Here is an 11881-nt window from a genome sequence, read left to right on the forward strand (position 1 = left end):
TGCAGGAGATGTACACAGAGGACGGACAAATATAGCTGTAAAAGTCCTTGCTTTTGATTGTATTTATGTTATGTGTTATGTTATTAAAATATACATTAAACACATACTGCAAATACGGCATTGTATTCTTATACAGTACCATGCAAAGGTTAGGTTTGGGCCTAAGTATCACAAAACATTAGGGGTGTGCAATATCATATCATATCATATCATATCGTACGCAATAATATCGCCTGCATTTTTCTTAAATATCGTGAACGATATTATACCCTGAAATATCGTGCCATCTCGATATCACGCACCCCTAATTATCACACCAGGGTACCATTTTTTAGCTGTTTTTAGCAAAATAAAAAAACAAAAACAAATTCACACTGTTCTCATTTTTCCATTATATATTTACTACAGACTTTATATCTACTAGAGATTATATCTGTCCAGTGTTATTATTTATTTTACTTTAATCCTGAATATATGGAGATATTTGAAGTGCACTATTAGTTTATTAGTATCATGACATTCTGGATCATTCTAGACATCTGTTACAAATCTGATAAAATTATTGCATTTTTTTAATATCTATCTTAGTTAGGGGTGTGCCATATCATATTGTATGCAATTATAAAAAGTAGTCTATTTTAAAAAAAATCATGATACAATTTTAGGGCTATATCGCCCACCACTATTCAATATATATTGCGATTATACACTGCCTGACCAAAAAAAAAAAAGATCATAGTTGTGCTTTTGAGTGCTTTTTTCATATAACTTCTGCGAACTTAAGTAGAGATCTTGAATTTTTAGACGGCTTAAATTATATTGTGAAAAAAAAAAATTACTACACTAAAGTGCACCTTAAGCAGTATTAAATGCCACTACATATATATTTTCTATCAGTGCAACATTTAATTAAAAATATAAAAATATGTTGCTTAAAAGAACATTTTATGGAAATACAAAAAAAAAAAGATTAGTAAAAATTATTAAATTGAAAATGCACTTTTAGTATTTTTTACCTAATTCGAACATATTACATTTTAATGCTATTAAGTGTACTTCCTTTTCATTCAGGGTACATATGACATAGAGATCAGCCACATTTACAATAAAATACATTTTAATTACACCAGCTGGCAAAGAAATATAATTTTGATCATTTCTCCTGAGCAAAAATGCTCAGTTAGCAGTAAGTAGCAGCAGTAATGGAGCTGATCAGATCCTCTATTCCTCTATACCTGTATTGTATTGTATGCTATCGACAGCACTGTATGTGACATGCCTCCTTTTATCTTAAGTGCTTCTCTGTGCATATTTCCTCTCACTGTACTTGAAGTTGACGCAGCTGTGACCGTCTGAGTGTGTACGTGAATCCAGTGAATGGTCTAAGTGGGTCATTTCGCTCATGCCCCAGTTGCTTAGTGTTTTTTTTTTTGTGCTGTATTCTGGAATGGGAGCCATTGGAAGCATGACCCGTGTCCTCTGGATGTGTTTCCACTTAAACACATCATTGGCACTGGACTAAAGCCTGTTTTCTTTAAATATTGGTAAAAAAAAAAAAAGACATCTGTTTATATATTTATGGTCAAAAATATTGGCACCCCTTGCAATTATACAAATGCTCTGGTCCTAATATGTTTATTACTATTTTTTGCAATGAAACAACACTAAAACATCAGGGTGCACAAATATGGCCTGGGCATAATTATTGGCACTTAAAGGTCTCAATCTATCATTTTTTTAAAGGTTGCATCTCGAGCATAAGCTCATCAACCAATTGGCTCTCAGGATCAGTAATGTTATAGCATCTCCACCACCTTAAACCCATTTAATGTAGAAAAATAGGCATGCATAGGTTCATTTTGTTGCTGTAAAGTAGTGCATTCTTGAAATAAATATATTTTTTAATCCAATGTTTTTGTCATATTGCCAAGAATATCGTTATCACAAAAATACAATAAACTAAAGGAATATCCTGTCCAAGTGATTAGTTACTCTTTTTAATTCATGTTTTTTAGCTGATTAGCTCCATTAACCTAATTTATTTTGGAATCACAGGCTCCCTCTAGCGGTTTGCACTCATGTACAACTGTAAACAGGCTCAGGAGCCAACACTGAAATCATCCACTGCCTTTTTGCACCAGGAGTAAAGCAGCATAAAGTTATCTAAAAGCAGTGTGTGAGACTGGTGGAGGAGGAGAACATGATGACAAGATGCATAAAAAAACTGTGGTTAAAAAACAGGGTTATTCCACCAAAGTTGATTTCTAAACTTTAAAACGTTATGAATATGAGCTTGTTTTCTTTGCATTATTTGAGGTATGAAATAATGCAAAGCTATTTCCCTTTTTTCTTTTTCTTTTTTTGCAAATAAATGCTCTAAATGAGAATATTTTAATTTGAAATTTGGGAGAAAAATGGTGTCTGTAGTTTATAGTATAAAACAACAAACAGCCTCCCTGGTGTTACAGTATAATCTGCCAGGCTGAAACATGTTTTTCCAGAAGGTGCTCAGAATCTTTATCATGCGGCTCCCTCTACCTGTAGGTTAGAGCAAGCAGTGGAGCCACAGCTCATTTTATAATAAATAGAATTTGATTTAGTTGACTTCATGTGGTGACTTCTGATTAAGTTTTAGAACAGACACAGATTACGCACAATTTTGATAAATAGAGAAGATACTTTAATTATTTTATTTTTAAATCTTAATCTGGTCTCGGCCTGGATTTTGTTTTTTTTTTCGATCTCTGTCTTGACTCAAACAGACTCGACTACTAAAAAGTCTTGGTTTTGTCTCAGATTGACATGTCCCAGTCTTGGTCTTGACTCAGACTCGGCTCTAGCGTTCTTCAAGTCAAGTCAAGTCAAGTCTAGTAGTTTTATTGTCAATACTGCATATGTACAGGACATACAGAGAACTGAAATTATGTTAATCTCCTTCCCAAAAATTACAGCAAGTACAGAAAATAGATATATAATATAAAAGAATGGGAGACACTATATGTACAATACAACAAGGACACAAATAGACCTGTACGTGAGACAGAAGACAATAGTGCAATAGTGATGGGGGGTGAAAATAAGAGATATAATATAAAAGAATAGGAGACACTATATGTACAATACACAAATAGACATACGTAGACAGAAGTCTTCACTACAACACTGTAAATTTGGCATAAGCTGACTTTAGATCTGTTGAAGCTTCTGTTATCAGACATACACACTGTAAGCCCAGAAAAGTTGAATTTGAGAAAACCAGTTGCCTTAAAAAAGAAGTAATGAGTAATAAAAAACTTAATCAAGTTATTATAACTAAAGGGGAAGTTGATTTAACTTTTTTATTTTTATTAATTTGTAAGACCCGATAAGGGAGGGACCATTTTTTCGCTCCATTTTTTTAAGTCATGGGGAATGAAAACTTGAGTTAGCATAAATTAAAACATCAAGTCATTACAACTAAATAATTGATTTATAATTTATTTGTAAGGTATCTCAGGGGGAATCACTACACACTGATGGTGAGTGTTAGTGTCAGAAACTGTTGGACACACCCAGTATGCAAATAGATTGTGACAGAAGCCAATTGAAAAGAAGCTGTTAATGGCAAAACAGACTAAACTAAAAAAGTTATTGTAAGTTGGTTCAACTCAAAGATCTCATTTGGAATAGTACAGTATATGTGCTCACAGATGTTCAACTAACTCAAGATAATCAATCCAATTTTATGTGAAAAACGACTTAAATCATTTAAGGTACAAACAGCGTATGGGTTTACAGTGCAGAAGAAGTACTCAATCTGTATCCAGTAAGATCTGTATCTGAAGCTGTTCAGTGTGAGGACACGCTTATAAGACCGAGACACTGAGATTTATAGACTTCTATGGAGTGGGCAGACAACCTAATTCCAGGACTGAGGATTGCACCGCGTTTAGTTGACACAAGGTCATTGACTATTTATCAACTGATTCTCCACTCAAACTCCAGCCGGTTTCGATTCGAACGGCACTTCTTCAGCAATATTAATTCCTTTCTTTCCGAACTATCAATTCTTTTCGAACCAACGTCAAATCGATTAGGCAATCATTTTCGGGCCCAGAGCAGCTCGGACTGAATCAGAGCAGGGCAGGAATCAGTATTTGTGACACAGCCAAGGCTTCTGCTCAGGGGCCAGTTCCCTGACGTTTTCTTTCCAGCGACGTTGGCTGTTTTTTTTTTTTTGTGTGTGTGTTTTTTTCTGGTTATAAGGAGGCAAGTCAGAGCAGGGATGAGGTCATGCATTTACGCACATAATGTCACGCTTTCGCACTGCCCAGTGACAGGCAGGCGGGCTCAGGCTGACCGATAGCAGCAGCAGGACAGCCCTATCAAAGAGCACATTATTCTCAGACAATGCACTGAGACATGGCCATACCCAGGAAATCATGTTCGTCAGGAAGGTGCATATACCCTGGCTCTCCTCAACCTTTCGGTTTCTACCTGATAACAGTTTTTCGTCAGCAGAATCTCAGTTACTCCTTCATACTGACAGCCAATCAACTTAAAAAAAACCCTTAACAAAAACTAACAAAAAAAATACTGCACAGCTCATCTCTGATTGAAGGAGAAGGCCTGCATCCATTCACACACCAATACAAATAAAACATATTAGTAAAAAATAAAGTAATTAAAATGTCTGCAACAAAGAGTGACAGCATATAAAGTATAAAATCAAAATTAAATTAAGTTTTGATTAAAGCGCTTCATGTTTTCCTCTACTGACAACCTTTATAGAGATGCAGATTTCATTTTCCAGCAGGAATTGTCATCTGCTGGTGTTGATCCACTGTGTTTTATTATCAAGTCTAAAGTCAGTGCAGTTTTGTTTTCCCACAAAATCTTACAGCACTTCATATCTTACAGCTTCCCTCTGCTACTGACAACTTTTATGGAGATAAAAGCGGATTTCATTTTCCAGCAGGACTTGGCACACTGCCCACACTGCTAAAAGCACCAATTGATCTTATATAACATTCTAATTTTCTGAGACACTGATTTTTGGGTTTTCATTGGCTGTAAGCCATAATCAGCCACCAACAATAAAAGAAATAAACGCTTCAATCAAATCTCTCTGTTGAACTGAATTACTGGAATAAAGTAACTTTTCTTAAAGATATTCTGATTATATATTTTTTGAGATGCACTAGTATATATTGCTATTATTTACTATTTAATGGCTAATAACTTTATAAATTACAAAAAAAAAAACAGTTACCTATGTATATAAATAACATGAAATGAATCAAGAGCTACATTTAAAGGTATTACTGCATTGTTCTGTTTGCCCACGTTCTACATGTTATTTCTGTAGGTCTACCTCTGGTTCTTCACCATATTTCAGAAACTTTTCTTTCCACACACCTCCTCTACAATAGTTCAAATTTCTTCTCCACATATTGGCAACATCCCAATAACTCTCAATCTAACTTAAACCTGGTGTTTTTCTGAATCATGACCTTCCCCAGGCCTCCTCACTTCTAAACCCACTCCAGAGCTCTTGAGCAATTTGGCCATTTTTATTTTGTATTGCCTTTTTGATGTAGAACATTTTTGGGTTTATCACAAAGAATTGGGATTGAAGGGGATTGAAGCTGCAAGACGTATCTGAGCAATTCAGTTTGAATGCAAGTCCAGTTTAATTTATATGCACACCTAACAATTTAATGTAGTTTGGACACACCTCTTCTTATTTATTGTTTTTTTTACTAAATACAGCTATGAAAAAAATAAAAATTAAGAGACCACTTTAGTTTCTAAATCATTTTCTCTGATTTTACTATTTATAGGTTTATGTTTGAGTAAAGTGAACTATGTTCTTTTAATCTATAAACATTTCTCCCAAATTCCAAATAAAAATATTGTCATTTTGAGCATTTATTTGCAGAAAATGAGAAATGACTGAAATAACAAATAAAAAAGATGCAGAGCTTTCAGACCTCAAATAATACAAAAAAAAAAAAAAAACAAGTCATATAAAGTTTTAAGAGTCCAATCAAGAAAATCAATATTTGGTGGAATAACCCTGTTTTTTAATCAGTCTTCATGCATCTTGGCATCATGTTCTCCTCCACCAGTTTTACACACTGCTTTTGGATAACTTTATGCCTTTACTCCTGGTGCAAAAATTCAAGTGGTTCAGTTTGGTGGTTTGATGGTTTGTGATCATCCATCTTCCTCTTGATTATATTCCAGAGGTTTTTTAATTTGGTAAAATAAAAAAAAAACTCAGCATTTGTAAGTGGTCTCTTATTTTTTTCCAGAGCTGTTTGTATAAAAATACAAATAACTTTTACATAATAGTAAAAAATAATACATTTATTACTGTGTCTAGTCATCCTATAATTTTTAGTGTGGCAAATCTGTGCTTAATGATACATGTTAAAGTATATGAACTGGTGATGGAATTGATCACATGAACACATCTGCTGGAGGGTCCAGGAAAAACATGAAACCAAATTCTGTACCTAAAACTACCCCACACAATATAATCATTACTTTCTTTAACAAAACAAAAAAAATCTTGTTATTTTTACTGTATTTATGTATAGGTACATCTTTTCTAATTAAACATACCATTTTTACAAGCTTACTGCCAACATTAATCATTTTGTAAATCTTAAATTTCTTTTAACACTTCTGCACAGTACTATACTTAAAAAAAAAAAAAAAAAGTAAAGAGCACCACAAAGCAAAGGTGAGGAAAATTCTACGCTTTTCTTTATTAAGAGACATCCAGAACATTAGATAGGATACATGGACACCTGCACACTTCAATAAAGGTTAGAATTTCATCCTAAAAAATGTCATCATTTAGAAAATCTTGTATAACAGCATAGCCTTGGATGAGCTGCTCTTATTTTTTTTTCTTTTTAATTTAAACAAAATATTCTTTTCCATGTTTTTGTTTTTTGATTTTTTTTTAACTGCAGGGTAAGTTGAAATAAATCAGCCCATGTAACTCTGCCCCGGAATGTTTTCTGATGTTTTTTTTCTTCTTCGGTATTCCTCTGTCTTATGAACAATACATTGAAATGAGAAAAAAAGAACTAGTACAAGAAACAAAAGGAAGGAGACTCACTGCACGTACGCAAGGTAAAAAAAAAAATAAAAGAAAGAAAAAATAAAATTCACTCATCATATCGTAATATAGTTCAGATAGAAGGGGGGTAAGGATGGGTGGAAAACAGGACAACACTCAAAACTTTAGAAGCAGGTATGCTCTTACTAGACCAAACAACCTATCGACACTCATGAAATGCCATTTAAAAAAAAGATTTTTTTTTTTTTTTTAGTGTGTTCATCTCGCAGACACTTGATATGACCACTGCAAATCTGCAAGGTGCTCCGCGTTTAGCTTTAAGTTTGTGCTAAAAATCTGTATCGATACTTATAAAATCATTGATAAAAATATTCCTCTGTTAACAATATGCCTGGAAGAGAGAGGGGCAATAACATGAGACCGGGAGCGTTTTGGGGGGAAAAAGAGAAAAAAGGGGGGCAAGGGGAAAGTGGAAAGGAAGAGAGGGCCAATGGGAGGCAGTGATGCTACTCCGATTTTGCTTCGTCCTTGGCGTCATCAGGAGTCTCCTCAACCTGAGCAAAGAGAACAAAAAACATCAGTTTTAATATATTAAGGAATATGCAGGAAACTGCTTACTTTGTACAATTGTAGTTCTATTATAAGTCACTGCACCATAGATATTTTTTTTAATTTTTGTATGCTAAATACACAAGATGATATATATTGTTGCTGTCCGATGATATCTGCACTATTTATAAAGCTCAGATTTAATGACTTAAGACTATTTTTAATACCTCATACAATAAAAAAATAATAATATTACTGTGGCAAAAAAAATATACAAAACTAGGTGATTATAGGTGATATAAAACGTTTTACCGAATTGAAATAAATAAATTGAGTCCACCTTTTCAAAAATCTACTTTTCCTCCAATATGATTTAATGCCTCCCCTCCTAAAATTTCAGACATTTTTAGACCTTGAATATGTAAAATTAATTTAAGACAGTTTAAGACTTCTTAAGGATAAAAAAGAAGCACCTCAAAAAAGAGTTTATTTCAGGTCATTTTTAAGTATTTTTATTTGTCTTTACTTGTTTTTCATTGGACACTGACGATATAGAATATCTTTTAATCACAGGAGGAACATAAGACTGTTGTATAAAATCAGCTGTATTTATGAACACAGAAGCAAAGCAGGGACTTTTATTCTGACAAGGAAATATTAGCTAACAGTGCATCATGAACAACAGGCCTCAGGATATACATATATACAAAACCGTCTTACTAAATTACTCATTTGTCTGTGGCTGGAGTGCATTAAGTACTCAGGGGGGGGGGGGAGGTGTGTTTTAAATTTACTAGTCTAATAAACATGTTTTTTTTTATAAAATTAAAACTATTTTCACAATGTTAAAATATGTATTTTATTGAATGAATGTTTTTTATACACAATAGTGAATGTATTTGCATATTTATGAGTTATTCTTAATCCTAATTAATAAAAGTCCCCTATACGTGAATGGAATTTCGCTAATGTCTCCATACATACCGCATTAGCCTTGGCATCTCCGTTTTCTGAGTGGTTCTCCTCATTGGCCTCTGGCTCTGTGGACTCCTTGGCCTTCGCCTTGCTCTTTTTGTCCTCTTTCTTGTCTTTAACCGCTTTGTCTTTCTGTTTGGAACATTCACAAAAGTGAGAACAAAATTGTTAGTGAATTTTTAGTATTCAGATATCTTGAATCACAGTAATTACAACATTTTTCTTTGTGGAATAGGCAAGTTTTAAAAGTGCACAGAGTGCAATTTGTTAAAATGTCAGTGCCAGTTTTAACCTATGAATCTATAATCTATGATTATTGTGATACATAGGGCAATATTTCTTAATTTAACCCCAAATACCTGTAAATGGTCCAACACTGTGGCTCCTTACTCACATGTGTATGTGACTAACGGGTTAAATGAACTCCATGTAACAGAATAATCAGTTACTGTAAACTTAATAGTGGAGTAATAAGCATAATGCTCCATTATAACAAAAAACAACTTTACTTGATCACATTTAATTTCTTAATAACAACAACAGCATTGTTCTTAACTAGCACTGATGCAGTATTACACTACAATTACATCCCTAAGTAATTTATCCTGAGACTTTTAATGCTGTCACTGATTACTGAGCTTGCAGATGTAGTAACTTGTGATTTGTGGGTTGTCGTTTTGCAGTACATTTACCTTAGCTGTCTTTTTTGGTTTTGGTTCAGGCTTGGGAGGAGCCGGCCTCTGTAAAGAAAACAAGCAAACAAACACAGTTAACAATTAATCGTCTGCTGTAAATCAGGGCTATAAAAACATCTAAACTTTGAATTCAAAGGATGAGTTTGAATTGGTTTCACCCTACAAGTGTGGAATTTAACTTATTTTTATCACATATCAGTGAGAATAAGTTTGTACACATTTTTCTTTTAATGTTATGTTTAACAATAAGCAATATCTTTATTTCAAAGTAATAAAATGAAACTTTGCTTTGGTGAATACAAATATTTTTAACTGCAATGCTAATTTAAGTTGGAATTTCGCTTCTTGGTTGCAATCTCAAAAAAGGGGTCATTCTCAACTCAGTTCAGAATTTTGTACAACCCTGCTGTAAATGCATTAAGTACTTAAGTGAATAAAACAAATAAAAATGAGATAAAAACAGATGAAAAAAAAAGTATTAACTGGTCATTATAAGATAAAAAAACTGTGTGTGCTGTAAGTTAAAGTAGGTAAAAGAAAGTGTGACAGACATTTTATAATTAAATACTATTATTTGTAAGCTACTTACTGCAGATAACCGTGCAGATCTCCTCTGAGGCTGAAAAGAGAGAATACATCAACACTTACATTTTATACAAATATATTTTGAACAAATAAAAATATATATAAATAAATAAATAAATAAATAAAGCGAGAAAAGTGAATGAAATAAATATATACCTCCTCCTTTGCGTCACCTTCGGCTCCCTGTTGGAAAAAGAATCAATACACATAATTACAAGCTAGTTAGTCACATAAATTATCAGACTGTCAGGAACTTCAGTGTTTCTGCTATTATCAGACTGCAGAGGGCATTTCAACCTGTTTGTGCACTTAAAATATTGAATTATTTAACATAATATATACTAACTACAACAGTGTTTTTCCATTTGTTGCCACTTTTCTTTTTTAGGGCTGAATAATCTTAAAGAAGTGGTATTTATTACTTTCTTTAAAAATAAATAAAATAAAAAAAGGTTCATGCCATTTAGAGTTAAGTATATATACTGATATTAATATGTAAGATATATATATATATATTTAAATATTACTATTATATATTAAATATATATGTATTTGAGCTGGGTTCAGTGCACAATGAGAGTGTGATATCTCTAACACCTCTTATTAGTTTGCCCCATCTGGTCAACCAACCTTTACAGAAATTCAAAAAAAATCAGGGCGGGAGCTGCGGGAGAGGGGGAGGGGCCGGCCCGAGCAGCCGCGGCGCCACCTGCTGTACGCGGGGCGCAACTGCAGCCATCTGGCAGCGCGAACAAAGAGAAAAAATTACAAATTTATCTTTTTACGGCGGTAAGAGCGCGCCGAGATGAGCGCGATCGAAAAAGCGATTCGTGGGTCGTTTTTTCGAGCGCCGTTTGAGTGTCTCCGCGCGCTCGAGACGATAAAAATCGCCGTTTGTTCTCGGTGGTCATTTTCACAGTGACTAGTTGAATCTGCAAAGCATGGCTGCTTGAGGTTCAGCAGCATGGAGACCAGGCTAGATTTCAGACTCCACCGACCAAGACTGGCTGCTTGGAGGGAAAGAGAGAAGGAGCGCTGTGGCGAAACCGTGCGCAGAAATACGCCGTTCGAACCGCAGAAAAATCACAAATTTAATTAGAAATATTTAAGCAAAAAAAGGAGATTTTTCTAACGAGAGGAATCCGTGTAAAATAATCAAGTCTTGTGGAGATGGCTTTAGCGAGTTCACCTAACTACAATAAACAGCGAGCTATCAATGGCTAACTGCTCCTCTGATTTCACAGCAAAAGTATCTGCACGCGCGGTGCGTTACGTACCTTTCTTTTGGGCATGTTGGCTTCCTGAAGGGTGTCTTTGAAAAACTACTAAAAGCGAGAGTTTTGCTGCCTGGCGCCTCGCAGCATATATACGTGACCGTCTCCTTATCCTAAATACAGTAGTAAACACACAGGAGCATTAGAGCTAGTGGCTGAATGAGGGGGAGGGGTGCGGCTAAGGCGTGATTGATGTCCTCTCGACCAATCAGCGCTCTGCGTTCAGAGCTGCGAATGAAGAAGAATAACCGAGCCGGTGTTTCTCCGACCCGCCAAATGTTGCTGCTGCTGCTGCTTGTTGCCTGAGCGGAGTCTGGGGTTAAGAAAGTCACACAATTATTCAGCGCGTATTTTAAGCCTTTAACGCTCGGAATTTCTGTCTTAAAACTCCCTCTCAGTGCGCACCGCTGTTAGAGCTGTGTTTTAAGCACCGGCGGCTCGTTTTTGAAGGTTTTTTAAGGCAATTCTTCGTAAAGGTTTATGTCGTGCTTTATATTCAGCCCAGGTCCAAAATGGCGCCCTCCTTGCCCGGTGCATTCTCGCCGGTCTTTCTCTTTTAGCCAAATTCAGCTCCAACAAAAAGGAGCCTTCTCTATTGTGCTCCGAGCCGAGAGGGCGCCTGTAGGTGGCATCATTCGCTCTCCCTGATAATCCAGCAGATATTCTGTCAGAGGCCATTTGAGCAGAGTTTTGGCCTGAGCTGAACAAGGTTACACTAAAAAAATAAA

At 34.9% G+C, this 11881-nt stretch overlaps 1 protein-coding gene across 1 annotated transcript; it reads right to left on the reverse strand.

The window, feature by feature from the left end:
* Positions 1 to 6731: 6731 nt before the first annotated feature.
* On the reverse strand, positions 6732 to 11314 carry hmgn6 (high mobility group nucleosome binding domain 6). The gene is made up of 6 exons (XM_007228393.4): positions 11157 to 11314; positions 10036 to 10062; positions 9884 to 9913; positions 9292 to 9339; positions 8609 to 8731; positions 6732 to 7629 (listed from the first exon to the last, which is right to left on the reverse strand). The coding sequence occupies exons 1-6, from the start codon at positions 11169 to 11171 to the stop codon at positions 7582 to 7584; spliced, it is 291 nt and encodes a 96-aa protein (XP_007228455.2). The 5' UTR covers positions 11172 to 11314; the 3' UTR covers positions 6732 to 7581.
* Positions 11315 to 11881: the final 567 nt, after the last annotated feature.

Source organism: Astyanax mexicanus, chromosome 10, assembly GCF_023375975.1.
Source record: "Astyanax mexicanus isolate ESR-SI-001 chromosome 10, AstMex3_surface, whole genome shotgun sequence".
NCBI classification, from domain to species: Eukaryota; Metazoa; Chordata; class Actinopteri; order Characiformes; family Acestrorhamphidae; genus Astyanax; species Astyanax mexicanus.